Source organism: Phoenix dactylifera, chromosome 1, assembly GCF_051530095.1.
Source record: "Phoenix dactylifera cultivar Ajwa chromosome 1, Ajwa_hap1_PhDact_Kaust_v1.1, whole genome shotgun sequence".
Lineage (NCBI taxonomy): Eukaryota > Viridiplantae > Streptophyta > Magnoliopsida > Arecales > Arecaceae > Phoenix > Phoenix dactylifera.
Window position 1 is genome coordinate 31,299,817 of NC_143190.1, and position 20,184 is coordinate 31,320,000.

At 40.7% G+C, this 20,184-nt stretch overlaps 1 protein-coding gene across 11 annotated transcripts; it reads left to right on the forward strand.

The window, feature by feature from the left end:
• The first annotated feature begins 225 nt into the window (after positions 1–225).
• LOC103720065 (uncharacterized) lies at positions 226–14,334 on the forward strand. Of its 11 annotated transcripts, none has more exons than XM_088721321.2 (12): positions 226–477; positions 1,281–1,369; positions 2,227–2,273; positions 2,826–3,055; positions 3,414–3,580; positions 3,662–6,190; positions 6,283–6,428; positions 6,746–8,821; positions 9,021–9,069; positions 9,161–9,408; positions 9,601–9,708; positions 13,809–14,334. In XM_088721321.2, exons 6-12 carry the CDS (start codon positions 3,767–3,769, stop codon positions 14,035–14,037), a joined length of 5,280 nt encoding a protein of 1,759 aa, XP_088577447.2. In that variant the 5' UTR covers positions 226–477; positions 1,281–1,369; positions 2,227–2,273; positions 2,826–3,055; positions 3,414–3,580; positions 3,662–3,766; the 3' UTR covers positions 14,038–14,334. The 11 variants fall into 11 exon arrangements, with proteins under 11 accessions (XP_088577447.2, XP_008807817.4, XP_008807818.4 ...); XM_088721312.2 differs by having other exon boundaries at positions 241–477; positions 2,227–2,286; XM_088721304.2 differs by having other exon boundaries at positions 267–404; positions 2,227–2,286.
• Positions 14,335–20,184: the final 5,850 nt, after the last annotated feature.

Consider the following 20,184-nt stretch of genomic DNA (forward strand, 5'->3'; position numbering starts at 1 on the left):
TCCGTCTTCGCCGCAAAAAGCCGCGGCCCCGCGGAACCTCTCCCGCCTGCATATCAGACGGTGTTGAGTCGCGGTCAAGGTGGTAATCCACCAAATGGACGGTTATGATTGCCCTGTCTCTCGGGCTATCGCAAAACTAATTCCCATGTTCGGGGTCCGAGCCTGCCCGGTTCGGATCCGAACCAGGGTTCTCCTCTACCCCGGACATAGTTGAAATTTTCGATCACTTTATCTTTGGTCCGAAGCCCCCCTTCTCGCCGAGAGAGGGAGAGCTCAAAAGGCCTCCATTGCCTCCTTCCTCTACTCCCAACCCTAACCCTAGCTTGGATTCGAGAGATTTAAACCATAACCCTTGTTTCATGGGGAATCTGGATCTCCACTCGTGGAACTCGTAGGAAATCCGAGTAAGCTAGCTGAAACCCCACCATCTCCCGCGCCGGATCGGCAGTTCCCGTATCGGGGCAATTCTTATCTAAGGTTCAGGTTCTTTGTTTTCTGGATTGGTGTTGGGTGTCGATTTGCTTCGCTCCGTGGGACTACTTGTGTGTGGTGATTGGGAATTCCATGGTTTTGCTGTTGTTTTTGTGTGAATTGCGCGAAGGAAGCGCGGGCAGTGTGTTCATTCCGGCATTTTGGAGCTGGTTTAATGGCAAGGTTTGGTTTCTGGACGGGGATGTGTGTTACGTGGGGAGGTGCAGTTTTAGGGTTTGGGTGCTTCTTTTTTGCGTGCGTGCTGTGTGGAACTTGTTAGTTGATAGAGAAATGATCACCTTTCGTTTCTTTGATGCTCGGGTGCTTTCTTAAGCTTTCCAGTTTATGAGAATCGAGTTTCTTTTTATTTCATGCATTTTCAACTGAATTGGAAGCTGTTTCTTTTTTTAGAGCTAGATTTTCTAATGTATGGATGCATTGCTGCCACAAAATTTCAAATTTATTTACCATATATTGCATCTCCTTTCGGTCCTCCTGGATGAACGATGGTTCATAGTTTTTTAACATGAGATCGTAATTTGTTTCGGTGGAGCATGATTCTTTTTGAGGTGAAGTATTGTTATTGTTTGTGAAATCAGTTGGTATAGTTGAAGAACGTACCTCTTAACAGTTAAAGATGTGGTACAGGGTTTCTTTTCTGGAGCGTTATCTATTGGACATGATCTACTATTTTCATGATTTCAAGCTTTTCATCTTTCTCTGTCTATCCACAGAGTTCTCTTACTCTTCAGCTATAAATTTATGATGAATGCCTCAACTTTCCTGCATGCCGCAATGTTTCATTGCAGGCCCACTTCCTGATGGATTAGAGACCAAATAATTTGATGCTCTCTAACAAAATTTCAGAGGTGGTTCACCTGACAACCGAGCTGTCTTAGTGAGATATTATAGCCTTCTTGTTTGATGGTCGTTCCCTTTGCTTTATATCATAAAAATTTCTGATCTATGGTTGCCATCACCTGCTTTTACATGTTGCTTGCATTTGGCTTTGATAATGCAAACGAAGTAAAAAAATGCACTGGTTCATGTCACTTATTTTTTTGTTTAAAAAAAGTCCTTCTAAATATTCTGTGGACTGCCCATCGGCGTGTAATATGACATATTTTAAAGAGTTTATGTTACAAAGAAAGTGTTCCATCGACCTTTCCCTGATATGCCACTGCTCCATTTCCATATCACCACCTGTTAATCAACATTGTCATCCCTTTTGATTAAATTATCGTTGAAAATGTTTGCCATATGTTACACAACTGTTTTCTGCAGTTCATTTTTCTTATAAGGCTAGCCATCAAACTTCCTTTCTGAATTTCATATATCAGATTCATATTCCAAGTCTAATTCTGTCATCAAGTAGAGTTTAATTGGGAATTCGAAAGGGTGATGGTTGAAACCAGGCCACATTGTGTTGTATGGTTTATGTATGTCTTCCTAAGCCAATCGATCCCCGCCGCCCCCACCCCCCATCTCTCTCTCTCTCTCTCTCTCTCTCTCTCTCTCTCTCTCTCTCTCATTCGCTTGACTTGCTTGACTTGCATGCCTTTCGTGATAAGATCTTCAATCATTTTTCTTCTTCTAGGCCATAATTGTCTATGGCTTGAACCAAAAGGAATGGAAGTTCTTAGTGTAAGAATATAAATATTTACAAGTGCAGAACATTTTCTTTCTATTTAACAATCTTTTTTGTTTACATTACTTTTGGCATAATGTTATCTGAGTGGATGTTTTTGCATGCAGGCCTAGCATGAGTTCTTGACGGAAAATGTCTGCAAGAATGGAACCAGGTACTTCTCCAAGGTAAATTTCATAACTATTTTTTCTTTCCATATTTTACGTCATGTAATCAGTTTTTGATAGCCTCATTATTTTGAAATGTCGTGCTCTTTTTTTTTTTTTTTTTGACCTGCTTGCATGGTTTTCTTAATTTTGTTCTATTTTATTGCTTTCTTCCCCAAAATATAGCATATTTTTTTGATGCCGATATTTTGAGTTTATTAGGTGACCTAGATAGCTTGTTTTTTGGAAGGTATGGTTGAGGGAAAATCGGCTTTCAAACAAGAAGCTACAGATTAATGGATTATAAGATCATCATAGACTGTTCAATGTTGTAGAGACTTGTTAAAAGATGTATGGCTACTTTTATTGGACCGTGCACTCTTTTCTGGTTTTTTTTTTACATTGTATCAGAAAAGTTGTTATTCTGCAGTCCTGATAGGTGAGAAAAGTGTAATGCTGGCACAACTTAAGCTGCCATGAATAGTCACATCACATGTTTTGAGGGAGTTTGAATTATTTAGTTGCACTTTTTTATTGACCATCTTTTTTCTGCTCTCCAGGACTAAGCGGCTATTGAAATCTGCTTATTTCTTTCCATCTGGGTAGATTGCCCTTACTGTTTCTCGGCAATACTAAAGCACTAGCCCTGGTTACTGCAAGTCACCTCGTCTATGCCTGGGAATGAAGTTGCTGAGAGGATCCATAGCTTTGTGAGCAGGACAGCTTCTCCCAAATTCTTCCATCTCAAGTGCAAGATGAAAGTTGGTCAGTTTTAAACAACAATTTGCAGGTTGTTACTTAAAGGCAGAATGGTCTTCATAATCCTTATTCAAAGAACTACATGCCTTTTTTTTCAGCTATGAACTTATGTTTATCCAGTGAATTTCCCCTTCTGTAACCTGCATTAGGCACCCTATTATCCCCAAAAGCTTGCTAAATGTGCAGTCAAGTCGCAACATGTGATTATCTGTTAATTTGTTCATCTGTTTTTTGTATATCTTCCTCTGCAATTTTGGTGGACTGACTTGCAAAGTGAAAAAGGGAAATCAAATTATTTTGATATCTTCTCATTGATTTGATTGAACAAACAGGATGCTTCTTTTTGCGATTTCATGTATAAATTTTTGTCATTTGTTTGTTTTTGACAGATTCTGAGCAAGGAAATGTTAGGCAGTCTTCAGAAGTGCCTCTTGGCACAAATTTGACACAGTCAACCCTAAACCCAGAATTTGCTAATAACCGGTCTAGAAACCAGCAATTGAACTTGAATGGATTTATTCATGGTTCTCATGGTCTTCCCACAAGTTCCAATCAAGTGAGTTTTCTAAGGGATGGAACAATTTCTGATAGTCATAGGTTAATGCTGACAGGCGTACTGACTTTCCAATTGAAACAGGGAAAGGCTCCTGAATATGGTTCCAGCCTTAAATGAAGTTCCGAGAGGTCAGATGCATTCGAAACTCCTGCGAATTTTGTCTTTCTTGGTGGTCAACAACAGCTCATGATGAGCCAACACCCAGGACTATCACATTGTTTCTCTAGGCAGCAGCAAGGGTTTAATGATATGCAGTTATGGCAACAAAACTTGATATACAAACAGATACAAGAGATTCAAAGGCAGCAGCAACTCCAGCAATTGGACGAGGGGGGAAGGCCACAGAACTTACATACTCAGCTATCTGAAGTTGCAAGACAGGCAGCTGTCAATCAGTTTCCAGGTGTGCTGAATGGCATGCCTATTAGCGAGGCATCTAATTACATGTTGTCAAATGGGCACGAGGAAGGTGAATTGAAGACTCTGAGTAGCTCTCATATGCTCCTTGCTGGGAGTATGAACATGGCACCATGTAGTGGGTCTCCAATGCATGGGCTTATGTTTTCACATGACCAAAGCCAATTAATGCGACCTTTGGGGTTCGCTCCACAACTTGATCAATCTTTGAATGGGACTCCTGTTTCCCACTGTAGAGACTCTTTGATTTATTCCTCCCAGTTCCAAGGAATGTCTCATGATTGCACTGATGCAATGACCCCGGCCGGTGGGAACCAGGCAGAGAAGCCATCAATGCCATCATCTGCATTAAGTTGTTTTCAAAGTGATCATTTTATGGTTCCCGAGCAGGGCTGCTTACAGGACAGTTTTTTGGTGGATAAGCAGGGCTTTCAAGGAAAGGTTTCATTTGCAGTTGCTCCAGTGGAAGGCCTGAATAGTGGCGCCACATCAGGTAACTATCAGCAAGCAGACAACTTCTCATGTAGTTTGCAGGCTCAAGATTTTCATAGTAGGCAAGAAGATAATGATTGGTCAGGGACCTTACAGGAAAAGGCAGTGATGAAGGTAGAGCCTTCTCATATTGGAGCTAGTATAGATCAGACGGAAGAGAAACTCCTGTTCGGTGCAGAAGATGATGGCAATTGGGCCGCTTCTTTTGGAAGTAGTATCACAAACTCAACAGGTTTTCTGCATGGTAATCCTTTGGAAAGTAATGACCATTTTCATGCATTTCCTTCTATTCAAAATGGAAGCTGGTGTGCTCTTATGCAGGAGGCTCTGGAAGCTTCCAGCAGTGACACTGGACTGCATGAAGAGTGGAGTGGACTGAGTTTCCAGAAAACAGAACTATCGAGTGGGAACAAGTCCGCTGTATTAAGTGATAATGGGAAACAGCAAATGATGTGGGATGATAACAATCTGCAGAGTGCATCATCTATGACTTCAAGACTTTTTCCTTTCTTTAATGATGCTGATGCCAGCTCAAATTGTCATACAACCCCTGGTTTTGAGCACCCTATTAAATTTGCATACGAACTGAATGAGAGTGTATCAGCTGATGCTTCCCATGAGTCCATTCAACAACCATCAAAGGAAGCTAGGAACGAGCATCTAGATCAGAGTCACCAGAAAAAGCAATTTGCAGGGGCTAATTTTCAAATGCAAACGCACTTGGATAATGTTTCTAATGGTGTTTGGGAAGGACAGATGTATGAACAGTCAGTAAACTCTGCACAACCTGCAGGCATGGAGTTGAACTTGCAGAACACGCAGGTTTTGGCTCACCAACAGAAGATGCCCTTGCATAATGTAAATGGCCAGCATGGTAACAATCCAGATGGATGGAATGTCAATGGGTCCCTGACTCCTGATATATTAATAGTCCATGATAATGATGCAACCAATCAACATGCTCAAAGATATGAGACCAATAGAATCTTGCATATGGATAAGAATTGCGACAACAGCACTGTATCCTTCCCTAACTTTTCTGACGGGCTGCAGCCAGTTAGATCTGACATGAGCAGTCCTAGAATGAACAGTGATGATGCTTGTATGGGTGACTATGCTGCTATTACAACTTCAAGCACCTTGAAATTTAATCAGGAAATAAATCAACAGGTTGTTAACAGGCATCGGGTTTATTATGGAAAACATGTTGCTGTTGATTCTTCTGCGAAATATGTAGGAGATGAAAATTTTGCAAAATACCAAAATGAGTTAAGCAGTGCTCAACATGCTTGGGACTCATCCTTAAATACCACTGACCAAGGATCAGCTGAAATGTATAACCATAAACAAAAAAATAGCTTCCCAAGAGAGGTTAACGAAGGATATGTTTTTAGTCAATCACATCCGACCCAACATACTGATCCAGGAGGTGGTGCAAGAGCGGATTTGTTGTTAGCTGGAAATGAACACCATCCTTTAGTGGCCAGTGCCCAATATTCATCTGGTCAATCTGGTCAGAAAACCTTGGGGCCTTGCAGGTTTCAGTATCACCCAATGGGAAATTTGGAGATGAATATGGAAACCGATTCCCAGATTTGGAGATCATGTTCACAGGGCTCTTCCCACTTGGTAGTTCAAGGTTCGAAGAATCAGGAGCAAGCTGGACATGCCATCGGATCTAATGCTGTTCATATAGGAAAGGTAAATGGTGAACTTAAGTTTCGCTTTTTTTTCCTTCTGTCCTTTTCATTGGCTGGAAGTCTGGAACTATTTATATTTTTGTCCTTTTATAGGGGCGCTTAATTGATATGCAAAGGAGTGCAAAAGGAGTGGAGGAAATACAATACAAAGGCTCCATTCCTGGCCATGGCTCTGCTATGTTTCCCTTTGATGTATCAGCTGCTCGCTTTTCTCAGAATAGAAGTGATGGTCAGGCAAGGTTAGTAATTAATTCTTAATGTCCTCCATGATGATTTTCTGCTGTAACATTACGGCCTTGTAGTATAGAACCTTACATTAGTTATTTCATGAGCTTGCAACTCATGAGAAATCAACCAGCGCATCAAAACTATTCTCAGGTTCTTGTTTTGAAATTGTGCAATAGCTTTTTGGATTAAAATTCATATTTCTTCTTTTAATCCCTCTTTTTTCTTTTTTACCATCTTGCTACTTTCAGATATAATGTTTGTCAGGGTGTTACTTTCCTATGTATGCCTTATTCTAAGTTCTAACACAAATAAATATGTTCCATTGTAGTCAAAATATGCTCAACCTTCTTCATAAGGTGGACCAATCAAGGGAAAGAAACACTGTCGTACACTTCAGTGACTCCAAACACACTGCACCACCTGAGATCCCTGAGTCAGCTGCTTCTGATGGTTCTTCTCATCTTCAGCATAGCCAGTCTTATGCCTTTGGTTTAAAATTGGCTCCACCATCTCAAAGACAACCACTTTCAAGCCATTCTTTGCCCTCACAGACTTCCTTACCAGCATTAAATGATTGTGATTCAAAGAGTCTGAACTCAGGGGCAGGAGACAAAGATCAAATGTTCTTGACATCTCCCACTAAAATTCTGTCTATCCCTTCTCTTGAAACATCTCAGAGAGAAAATTTAGATAATAAATTAAGTATATCTGGACAGGCAAACAAGTCAAGTGTTTATGAAAAATCCTTGGCTCCATCCTCACTTCCTTATGCAAGGAACAGAGACATCTCTAGTGCAAATGAACTAGCAAAAATGGGCCAGTCAACAAGTTCTTTTGAAAGTGAAAGTTATATGGATGGTCATAGCAAGCACACCACTCATCCTAATTTGACTGATGACTCTAGTGGTGGAGCTTTAGCTGATCAATCTGCTCAGGCTTCACTACCTAGTTTGGATGGCAGAGTTTCCTCTTTCAGACTTGCACTCTCTGCTGATACTTGTGCACCCATTGCTTCACAGGTTTGTTCACTAGATTCAGGGCATCCTCAGCTGATAAATGCAGATATGCATGCAATGAATTCAGGCCAACAACCCTCTCTCATGGAAACAAAATCAGTTGACCAACATTCTGCTACAGCAGGCTTTTCTCAACAAGGTGGCTTTTCAACAATGCTACATAATATATGGACAAGTGTGTCATCTCAACAATGCCTATCTGGAGCCGAGCCTAAAAATGCCTTGCCCATTATAAATCAGTCTACAAGCCCATTGCCTAGCATGAGGGTTGCAAATTCTTGTACAACACAGATTACTGTTGATGACAGCAATAGGAAAGGGGAAAGTGCATCTTTTATTGACACTTATGGAGGAGAATATTCAATTAAAACTGATTCCTCTGAACAAAAGCCTCCTGATAAGGTGGATGTTGCTGCTAAGAAAGGAAGTGCATCCCGAGGGCAAGAACCAGTGCCAAAACATATTTCCGATGGAAATTCTTCTGTCTCCATTCCATCACTGGTGCGTCTGTATCAGCAAGATCTCAGTAGAGTAAAATATGAACAGGACTCGAATTTTGCCTCTTTAAATCATGATAAGGGTGCCTCTGGACAAACTCTAAAATTACTAGATGCTCATGCACAAAACTATTCCCTGCTTCAACAGGCTATGAAGGATACAGAGTCTGATCCTAGTAAACGGGTTGGAAAGAGGCTCAAAGGGGCAGATTTGGGTTGTAATGCTTTGCAGATGGAGTGGGCAGGTCAGACGTTTATTTTTGGACAGAAACCAGTTTTGAATGAACTGGATGCAAGCTTCCAGCATAGTTCATTTCCTTCTGATGTCAAAATGCTAAGCTTTTCTTCAAAGAAAGACAAAAGCACAAGCACATGTTCTCAGGTCGCTTGTAGAGATTTACCTTCTCAAGATCTACTTGCTTCAGGACAGCATGATATTCAGAATCATGCAAATTCTCCTAGTAAAAGTTCCAAGTCAACGTCTGTGGGAGGGAATGAACGGCCATGGATTAGTCCTCAAATGGCTCCTTCCTGGTTTGGGCAGTATGGAACCTATAAAAATGGTCAAATTCTAGCAATGTATGATGGACTTGGTAATTCTCAGAGGACTGCAAAAGGTGTCACCTGCTTCTCTGCAAAAGTTTCTGAGAGCATGCATAATGGTACCGTGGTGGAGCAAAGAACTAATGTCAGTCAGGTTGGTAGCCTCCAGCAGAATACATCATTGACTGCCAGAGCTGCTGGCAAGGGTTCACCTTCTCATCATCTGCCTCCAGATGCCATTGATAACAATATGACTCTAATTCCAAAGAAACGCAAAAGTGCAACATCAGAGCTGTTACCTTGGCACAAGGAGGTGATGCAGGGTTCTAAAAGGCTGCAAACTAGCAGGTAGTATTCATAAAACAACAATTTGCTAGACGATTTGTGTTTAAAAAGAAATATTGTGCTCATTGTGGTTATGTATACATGCTTATGTGGGGACATGGTCCTTGTGTTTGCATGTCATCACGACAAGCATAAGTGCATGCATGTTGTTGTTTCTCTATCTTTTCTAGTTAATAATTGAATTCTTTCTTATTTCTTACAGCATGGCAGAGTTAGATTGGGCTCAGGCTCTGAATAGGCTGATTGAGAAGGTTCGCTTGTCATCAATGTCGCATGTTGTGATTCTTTATCTTGCTCCATGGCATTTTCATAACAGAGTATACTGACCACTTATACCTACAGGTTGAAGATGAATTTGAGATAGTGGAAGATGGCCCATCAATTACTCGATTGCGGAGAAGGCTTGTCTTGACAACTCAGTTAATGCAACAACTCATTCCTTCTGTACCAGCTATGTTTCTGAATGCAGAGGAAACTGCTTCTTATGGAAGTCTGACGTACTTTGTTGCTAAATTAGCACTAGGAGATGTATGCAGCCTTATCTCTTGTGCAGGAAATGATTCTCACATGCTTTTGAACAATAGAAAAATGTAAGCTTTACACTTACATCACATGTTTCAAAATGAGTAAGCTGCTTGCTTTTAAAATTCTCAAATTATCTGATATGGGTGCTATATATTTAATTTTTACTAACATAGGTTCTTCATATCTTGGACTTGCAAGGTCAACTAGATTCTGTCATTTTGAACATATTTGATTTTTTTTGGTTAAAATTTGTTCAGGAGACCTGAAGAACTTAAGACTGCTGAGAAGGCAGGAAACTCTTTTTTCTCGAAAACCATGGAAAATTTTATTGGAAGATTAGGGAAACTCGAAACCAATCTCTTGAGGTAAGTGTGTGAGCTTTATGTTGTAACTTTTTTCTTCTGTTGACTTTTATTCCTGTTGGTGCTGCTCATGATATTTCAGATTTAAAGTCAGAAATCCAAATATGATGCCATTATTTACATACGATCTCAAGCACACTGATAAATCTAGGTCACCCTTCACATTAATGACGGGGTTCTGCCCATATATTTCACATCTGAACTACCTTTGAAATTCAATCAGTGACTATTTCTCCAATGTCCTATTGCAACTTGTTGATACAAGCTGTTAGAAGTGGCAATATCAAACTGGTCAAATGGCTTATCTCAGTTTGTAACTTTACTTTATTGTCTAATTTGATAATGCTGCTACATGCACCAAGGTTTTCGTTTGTCTTTGCTCTCAATATCTACCATGTTGGCTGTATAGACTGATCAATATGCTGTACCAGAGCCAAACACATGGATATGGTATGGGAAAAATCCTAACTCCTGAGGCTTCAGATTCTCAGTCAGCACCTTGCAGCATGGATGCATGAACGTTGTGCTAGATAAGTTCAGTATTGAAGACGCACATTTGTAGTGGGATGAAAAATATTATATGCAAATAATTTGGTGATCCTAAAATGATTGGAATGGAAATGTTGACACTGATATTAGAACTTGCAAATTAGTGAACTTTAAAGCAGAAGCATGATGATTATTTGTATCCATGTATGTACTCATGCATGTTATTGATATATTGCATAAGCATCCAAATAACTGCATATATACATCTGACATGCACGATCATACAATCATGCAAATATATTGGTCAATGCATGTTTTACCAGAACATAGGACATTCATCAGGATAGATATATCGAGAAGATAGCTGGGTTACGTCACTCCTGCCAGAAAAACATAAACTGAATGAAAGTTGAATAAAGTGGAGAATAACAAGGCTCTGATACCTGCATCTAATATTATGTCTTTTAAAATATTTAGAATATAAGTGACCATCCAGAGACTGAAAATGACTCTTGAAGTCCTTTAGAAGATATAATAAGGTTTAAAAGCATGGATTCACTTTTATAGGATGTTATGAGTTATCAGCATGGCAGTTTTTTGATCTAGTAGTATGATATAATAAGTTTTAAGTGTGTGGGTTCACTTCTATAGGACAGTATGAGTTATCAGTGTGGCGGTTTTGATCTAATGGTATGATGAAGGAACACTTTTCATCTACTTATTTTGAAACGATGTTCATTGAATTGGATCTTTTATTCATCTTCTTTCCATTGCATACTCTCTTGAACTGATGTTAAAAAGATCTATATAGGCTGGTGCCTGAGATTCTTGGTAGCTTATTTTTTTCTGGTGTTCATGAGAAGGATGAGAAGGTTCTAGGTATGCGGGACATCAGAACATGATTCATAATCCATTGCAGTTGGTGATTTGGAAAGAAAGAATTAAATCATTGAGAAAACATCAAGTGAAGTTTTTTGTTAAGATTAAAAATAATCTCCTCTATTTGAAAACTTTAAAAATTTTAGGTCTGGAAGTTTCTTATTACTTAGACCAAGGTCCGCCGTACCGGTACCGGTACCGGTCGGCGTACTGGTGGCGGCCCGGACCGGTACGTATCGGTCCGAACCGGTCCCGTACCGGTCCGAACCGGTCCCGTACCGGTCCGAACCGGTCTCATACCGGTTCTCTAACAATAAACTACTCGTACCGGATTCCACGTTGATTTGGTACCGGTCCCAGACCGGACCGGTACGTACCGGCCCATACCGGCCGGTACGGACCGGTATGGCAGACCATGACTTAGACTACTTCAGTTCTAGCAAAGTTCTGTTGGAAGGTAATTCCATTCTCCTTTAAACATTAGTGGTAGAAGTTCCTAGCAGGGCACGTATTTTGCGGGAATAGGGAGGGATAAATTAGTCTACTACATGTGAGTAGGAGAATATAACAAACATGTTTAGAATACCCTTCTGCAAAGATAGCCTTGATAAATTGGTGTCCTCTAGCTTCACTTTCAATATGCTTTGCAAGGGTAATGGGACCAAATCTGAAGATTTCTAAGAACACATTGCTGGGTATATGCATAGATAGTACAGGCTTATATAAAGGGCATGGCTAATTAGGTGCATTGCCATAGGCAACCAATTAAATATATTGGGTATAGTAAAGAAAGAAGACTATTAGCTCTGACTTGGAAACTTTGGGAGAGGGAGCTTGTAGGATATTTGCAAGATGAAAAGGTGATTTCTCTCATTCAGAGCTTTGATGATTCTTGTAAAGGTATCCTACCTCTCAATGTTCATATTGTCTGCCTTTTGAGGTTTGTACAAGGAAACTAGGGTACATGCAAAGCAATTTAAATAGATGGGAGATGATATTAAGAGAGGATCCATCCTTTGATTAAGACAAGGTTGATATAAATAAGATAGAATGGGGTTTTTCTAAAGCAATCTGAAGGATAGGAATGGGTCATTTGGGGAATGTGATATAGAAAAGGGAAGAAAAAGAATGTCGAACAAAATACTATGAAAGTTACTAGAAATGGAGGTATGTTGATTCAAAGAAATCAAATATGTGCAATAAAGGGTGTATTCAAATTAACTCTAAAATGTATAATAAAGGATGCATGTTATATTCAAAGAGAATTTCAAAAATTCCATGACATGGCTAATACATATGAATCACACTGTTATTGAGTTCATAATAATGTTAAATGTGGGGTATGTTTTTTCATCTGTTGTAGAGACCAATTAACAGAATAAGTGGGATATGTTCTGTAGAAAACATAATAAAGACCAAGAGACAGTTCAGTTTAACTTAGGTAATAATTACATGGTTTAAGCGAAAAATTTTGAAAGGAACTAAAAGGAAGCATCCTGTAGATCAAATTGATCTGTAAAGGTATTCATCTGGATGGTATTTCATGAGAATGTCGTGTTTCTATGGTATGGTGCTCAATCATTTGGATTTGAGGTAGCCAACAAATTAAAGAAGATATGGTTTTTAGATTATGATTTTTTTTTTCTTGTTTAGATAGTCTTAGCAATTAAGGAAAAAAACAACAATAATTTCTGCAAATTGGATGCCAACATGTGTTCAACAATTGTCTCCTAGCCATGTAGAAGAATCTAGGTAGTAAGGTCTTAGATGAATCAATTGCTTTTATTCAGATTGTTCAATCATGTAAGCTATTTGTGAACTAAGTGCTAATTTCTGAGACAAACTTTATGAATGCTGAAGTGGGAATTTAGAGAATCATCGTGATAGGGGCAAAAATTTATAGATATCCAAATGCTTTAATAATGTAATTTGGTGCGAATGCATATTGAAGTGAGGTCCCTGAAAATTTTTTGATGGAAGATATGACTTGCATATTTGATGAGAATGCTATGGCCATTGAGTGATAAATTAATAGATGCAGGACTGATTTGTCATGGTCATCTTTTTTCTTTACTTTTCTTTTTTTTTTTTTAAAGTGAATGTCATGGCCATCTTGAATGATGATCAGGGGACTTGTGCAGTAGGGTTGGAATAGAATGCATAAGAAACACGCAGATTTAAGACGACAGTTGGATTTGTAGCCCTTGAATGTAGCTGGATCTACATTATCAAAGCTTATCTGGATGGACAAGGCTTGGTAAATGGTTATCACTTCCACAATTTTAGAAATAGAGAAAATTTCTGGTTGGTTGGGACTGACCGCCTGATGTCCTTTGTATTACTGAAAAGACATAGGGTTAGAGGAATTAGTTCAAGCAAGGTGTTTAAAGTTTAATCGAGTTTTTGCTTTTTTGTTTGATATTCTAGAAATGGGTGGTTGTGCAGTTGGCAAGGCATTCAACGAAGGGCCAAAGAAATTTAAACCAAAATGTCATAACCAAAATTGATGTCATTTTTATGTGACGTGACCGAACAGATGTTGCAAAGAGAGTGCTGTACACCATTTTTCATGGAGAAAGAACATATGAATTCTTTTCTTGATAGATTACATGCTTATGACTACACAAGAAAGGCATTCTTATATCGCCAATAAATATATTGAAAGCCAACTTTGTTCCATATCTCATTATATTCCTGGCACATTGAGTTTCATCAGATCAATTTGTGTGTCTCAGATTGGAGAAGAGGTCTTCTATATTAGATTTAAGAGTTGAATGCCGGGACTTGGAGAGGTGCTCCATCTTGAACCGTTTTGCAATGTTCCATGGTCGGGCTCGGACAGATGGAGTGGAGAGCTTGTCAACCTCCGAAAATGCACCTCGCAGAGCATTACACCAGAGCCATGTGACGGCTTTTGCCACGGCCGGAAATTTTCCAGAGGGGGTGCTCTGTTTCTCACTCTAGATTACTAAATAGTCAATTGGTTTTTCCTTCACCCCTGTTATCATCTATCCTCTCTGGTGCTTTATGCATATCTTTCCATCCGCAAGTAAACATAAAGGTGGGGAAGTAGTTGCATCCACTAAATAGTATGAAGCTGATGCAACATTGTAGGGGTGTTTTTTTTTTTATTCGAAATTGATGCAGTGGGCAGTCTTTCCTTTGTTGTGCCCCAATTATAGGTTTTTGTATATTCATGAAAGAGGAGGTTTGGCTTATTCCGTGCTATTTTTCAATTGGAGAGGGCTTATTATTTGTTTATATGACAAATGGCTATGATGCTTAGGTTACTCTTGATCATCTAATTCAGTCTCCACCGGATCCTTTTGCTTTCTTCCTGTTGTATTGGAATGAAAGGTAATGTGTGATATAAGGACATAATAATGCTACTATTATTTGGCATTGTTTTTTTTGGCGTTCTTCTAAAAAACACCTGAACTTTTTGGTGTGGGTGGGTTGGCAGCTGTTGGTCTTTGGAACTCTGTGCGGTGGTTTAAATTGCGGGGATTCAAAACAGTTATGGTTTCTCTAAAAGTGGTGTGAATGAGCTCCATTGGGACTGTTGGACTTCCGATGGATAATCCTTTCGGAGTAGCCCTTATCTTTGCTTTTTTAAACGACCGTTACTGTCTTTAAATCAAAAAGCAACCACCAGCATCTTGTTTTTTATTGTTGAACTTCTATAGAAAGTATCAGGAAATAATATATGCATGCCAATGACCTGCCTCAACGCCGACATGTCATCCACTTTTGCATGTCAAGCCTTGATGACTATAAATGAGGTAAGGGCGTCAGTTCGAAATCTTTTTGGATTCTTGTATCATTTTTTTTTTGTATGTGGATTCTTTTAATTGCACATTGGGCAGGTAAAACTGACAGCATCCCATCGCCTTCTGGACCACAAACTGTCTTTAGCTGACAGTTCTTTTGGTCATGTATGAAAAGGGTTGGATCTTTGTTCTCCCATCATTCTATATGACGGTTGATAGTTTTCTGGTGGTTGCCATTTTGGCAGAATGCTTTCTTTTGAACAAATAAATCCATCAAAGACCAATTATTAGCTTCCAGCTTGGAAGCTTGAAGTATCCGGAAAGTGCTGCGCTGCCTGGCTCCCTGATTATATTTTACATAATGTTTGGGTACTTTGCTTTTATTTTAGATAATGTTTTGGTGTATGGATAAGACAACTTACACTATCCTGTGTCAGTGCCCCTACCATGAATACCTGGGTTATTATATACAGCAAAATTGGCCAACCAATCAGCTGCCTAGAAAATTGAGGGAACCAATGAGCTAAAGCCAAAATGTCCTGAAAACAGAGTGTGGGATCTGGGAGTAAGGACGTTCCTGTTGGAGCCACTGCATTATTGTGGCTGAATCCCCTTCTAATTAATATCCAAGATAATACAAGAATGTGTGAAAAAGGAAGAATTAAGAAGAATTTGTGCTATCAGCATTTGTGTATAATTTGAAATTTCCAACTAAATTATATACAAGATATTTTATTCTAAGAATGATGATTAATGGTATTTCAAAGATGCTGAGATTCCATGACCAGCAATGAATCCTATTCTGTTTCTCCAACGTCTTTGCACTTTGAGAACTCTCTCTTAAAGGTCCTCGTTAATATATGTTTAATCTGTGAAATGCTGACAGGAGGCAATGAAATTGCACTGAGCGCAAATAACTTCAATGTCTGTTGCCGTTTGTTTTTTTTCCTTCTTTTGTTAAAGACAATGAAGTCCAAGCAAAGCCTGTAGCATAAAACCAAAAATTGCCCCAAGGCAGCACCTAAATTTATGAGGAGGTGACACGAAATATCTATATGGTCCCCCTCGGTTGACGTAAGTACTGTGTTGTTTAGTTTTGTCCATGGTGAAGAGGAAACTCGACTGTGTAAAAATATGAGCAGAAGACAGGAGAATGCCAGATTCTGTAAGAGATTGACCGCCAGCCGTCTGCACCTGGATCGTGAATAATATATATTAGTGGATCTCCTGACGGGGAACGGAACTGAGATCCGATTCGATTTTACGAAAGTGACATCGAGTCGTTGTCCATTTTGGATGGGATGGTCCACCGAATCCAATGATTGTTAGTTAATTAACGCTTCACTCGATGCGGAATCTTCTGTTGGCTGTCATACATCATCAGCCTGCACCATGAGTGAGAAGCACCAAAACAAACAAGTGTTCCCATGCATGAGATGCACATAATCGGATTTTTGCAAGCTTGTTTTGGTTATAACGATCACACCATCCTAAAGAAGTCGCAATTTTGATGCTGCTGAATTGATGAATCAGCGACCTTTTTATCCAAAGAGTAAAAAGCAAGAGTTTAGGGACCGAAATAGCCGACAAGGAATATATATATATATATATATATATATATACTAAAGGGCTCGGGCAGGGAGCCTTAATTTCCCCATACAATGCCACCGGAGTGGTGAGCAGCAAAGAAAGCAACCCAGTCAGCCACATCATTTGCCTCTCTGTAGACATTGCGTGGCTATGTAGGAGCCACACTCCCCCAGGGGTTTATGGATGTCGTAAAGCAGCGGCCTTTCCTCTGTAGCGCCTCTCCGACGCCGGATCCATTTGATCACCGTAGCGAGTCACCCTCGAGGAGGAGATGATTTGCACCTAGGACACGCTTCGTGAAGGTAATGCCCTTCCAAGCACAGACAGTAGTTGTGTCGAAGATGCGCCGACCTCCGGCCGCCACCAGTTTGGCCTCATGGTCTTTGATGACGAAACTCACGCCCCTCCATCTTCCTCCATCACCAACGCTGCCATCAAAATTTACTTTAAGATAACTAGGAGGTAGGGGCACCCAGGAGACGAGCACAGTCCTGGACGCTGCAAGAGCAGAATAGGGGCTCTAGATTTTTCCAGCCATCCCAGAAGGTGATACCGCAATAGTGTCGAGAATCTCTATCGCATGCAGTATAGTTTTGTCCACCACCACCCTCGGAGGAGCGCTACCACTATCAAAGATCCGAGCATTCCTATCCAACCAACAGTGGTAGGCCAGGTAGGCAGCTCGCGTCCCTCTCTCTAAAAGACTAGGTCCCCGCAAGGAGGCTGCTAGGAAGTGCAGCAGATCCTCGATCGACGTGCACCTTTGCCCTAGATCTAACTGGCTCGCGGGCACTCTATCAGCATATGATATATGGACTTCTCCACCTTCGGGCAAACCGGGCAAGCCGACGGGATCCTCATTCCTTGCCTCGCCAATACATCTGTGGTAGGCAGACACCCCCAGGCCACCCTCCAAAGGAATAATGCTATACGGGGATGGATGCGCATCCTCCAAATCCAGCTCCCATCAATCTGCCGAGTTGAGGACCTCCCGACCAACCCAAATAAGTCCCAGGCTCGCACCACTGACCTCCTAGTCATACTCTAGACTCGCGGATCCACTACCTCGCCTGTAGGGATCGGCAGAGACAAAACTCGCTCCGCGGGCTGCATCTCAAACACCCGCCTAACAAGATCCTCATCCTATCTCTGCTCCCTGGGGGCAAAAAGATCACATACTCTGTGTCCCTCCAGCCAACTATGATCAAGCATAGTAGGCCAACCCTGCAGGGGAACCTCGGATAACCATATGTCCTCTAGGATGTCAATAGACCATCCGTCCCCGATCTCCTATATGATCATCAGGGACATGACCGAGGCTCTGGTGCAGATCTCTCGCTATATGAAGTAGCAGCCTCGTCTGATATGGATGACTAATGGGCTAGCCGGATCCCCATACTTCGCCCTCAACACAACACCCTAAAAACTCTCCGGCTCTAGAAAATACCTGGTTGCCAACCTAGTCGCCAAAACCTCCCGACGCTCAATCAGAGAATGGACTCTTAACCCTCCACTGCTGGTCATCTGACATAGAGTCTCCTAGACCAGGAACACATTTCAGATAATAATTGGATGAATAGCATATATATACCAGAGGATGAATAAATGAATATGTATATATGTATATAGCAAGATAGGTGTAACAACCCAGGACCTCATCCAAAATGGCTAGCCGGAAGATATTATTTAGGTTCCTTGATCCTGTATAAGTACCCAAGATCCATCCTGCGAATAACCGATGTAGGACTAAGCACACGCCCGCATGGGTCCTCACATACTCCCCCTGTTCAAGCCCTGACGTCCTCGTCAGGCTAAGGGTTCAAATTCATTCAAATCTAATCACAAACACCACGATTGGTCCGTGGTCAACCCCAATGGATCCGTGCTGCAGTGTCCCCTAGTCCACATAAGTTATGGGCCGGGTCCGCTCTGATACCATTTGTAACAACCCAGGACCTCACCCAAAATGGCTAGCCATAAGGTATTATTTGGGTTCCTTGATCCTGTATAAGTACCCAAGATCTACCCAGCGAATAACTGATGTGGAACTAAATACACGCCCGCACGGGTCCTCACATACTCCTCCCGTTCAAGCCCTGACGTCCTCGTCAGGCTAAGGGTTCAAATCCATTCAAATCTAATCACAAACACCACGATCGGTCCGTGGTCAACCCCAATAGATCCGTGCTGCAGTGTCCCCTAGTCCATATAGGTTATGGGCCGGGTCTGCTCTGATACCATTTGTAACAACCCAGGATCTCACCCTAAATGGCTAGCCGAAAGATATTGTTTGGGTTCCTTGATCCTGTATAAGTATCCAAGATCTACCCAGCGAATAACCGATGTGGGACTAAACACACGCCCGCACGGATCCTCATAATAGGATACAAGAGGTAGAGTCAACAAATCATATATATAAGATCATAATTGGATTCAGTTAAGGCACAATTGATTCTTTGAGTCATGGGCTTCCTTTTTTCGCGAAGAAGGATCTTGGACAAATCTTTTGAAGATGCTCTGACTCCTGACTTGCCTGATCGCAAGAATCTTGAACATCTTTGCTTAATTGGAAATGTTTTAGTTCTTGATTACAAGGATCTTGAATCTCTCCTTGATGGGATAGATTGAACATTTTTTTATGGAAGCTTGGATATGATTCTAATTGGACTGGCTTATAGAGACATCCTAGGGAGTTCTTCCAGCATACAGAAGATTTGTTTTTGGCACAAGCGGCACATGAGAGAGTACATGGTTGGATTTTCCTAGAAGGCTATGAACATCTTTTACACGATCTTTTCCACTTCTCAAAAAGTGAGGAGCACCCCACCATGCAGGGGTTGCAGAGCGATGTATGGTGACCGAAACCACTTCCCATGCAGAAGGCCTCGGCATTTGATAGGTGTTGGACTCTGAGGTTTCCGTGAGGAGCACCACCCCTTTCCCCACTTCATTCCCTCTGCCATGGTTCTAAGATGACCCTTGAGTGGACCAATCCCCACGTATGCTATACCCGCCCCCATGGCCCATGCCACCTAGCAGTTTTGGGAATGAACTGGTGTTTGATAGCTTTGCCCATGACAAATGTTATGTTTCAAAGAAAAACACTTGCGTCATGCAATTTTTGCATCAAGGCTATACTAATAACAATGAATACATATTCTTTTTGTGAGAACATAACTCTGTGTCCTGGTGGATTTCGATTTTCTGAGGTAACAATAAAAGGTCGTGTGCAGAGACTTAACAAGGGAATATATGACAAGGATTTATAATAGAAACATAAGTATGCATGGCCTTTTAAATATCAGTTGCATATATGCAATAAAAGAAATGTCATCTTTGATTTACCTTGCAACATCTTGATTTTAAAGTCGAGTGAAGCATAAGTGGCACAAGTAATCAGAAAGATGAATCAGAGAATGTTTCCAAACCTTGGATGAACAGCATGAAATAGCATCTAGCATCTATAGCAAATAAGCATTAATCAGGAGAAATGAAAGGAGAGAAGAAATAAGAGCATTTTTAAGAAAGATGTTATAATGGGCGGAGGAACAGAAGTTATACTTTTCGAAGGATACCTTCCGGTTGATGTCCCATTGTCTCTTCGTCCATTTAGTTCTCATTGAAGCATGCAGGCAAAGAATTTCACCATGTTTCAGACAATGCTCAGCACTAGATACTCCAATAAAGGAGTCCATCGGCTTGTCATACTTTATTGTATTTTGCCCTACTACAGGGATGGAAGTATACTGAA

Coding starts and splice junctions, on each gene's coding strand:
- LOC103720065 (XM_008809595.6), top strand. CDS start 3,767: ATGATGAGCCAACACCCAGGACTATCACATTGTTTCTCTAGGCAGCAG. Junction 6,191..6,282: donor ATGCTGTTCATATAGGAAAG/GTAAATGGTGAA, acceptor GTCCTTTTATAG/GGGCGCTTAATTGATATGCA. Junction 9,070..9,160: donor TGAATAGGCTGATTGAGAAG/GTTCGCTTGTCA, acceptor TTATACCTACAG/GTTGAAGATGAATTTGAGAT.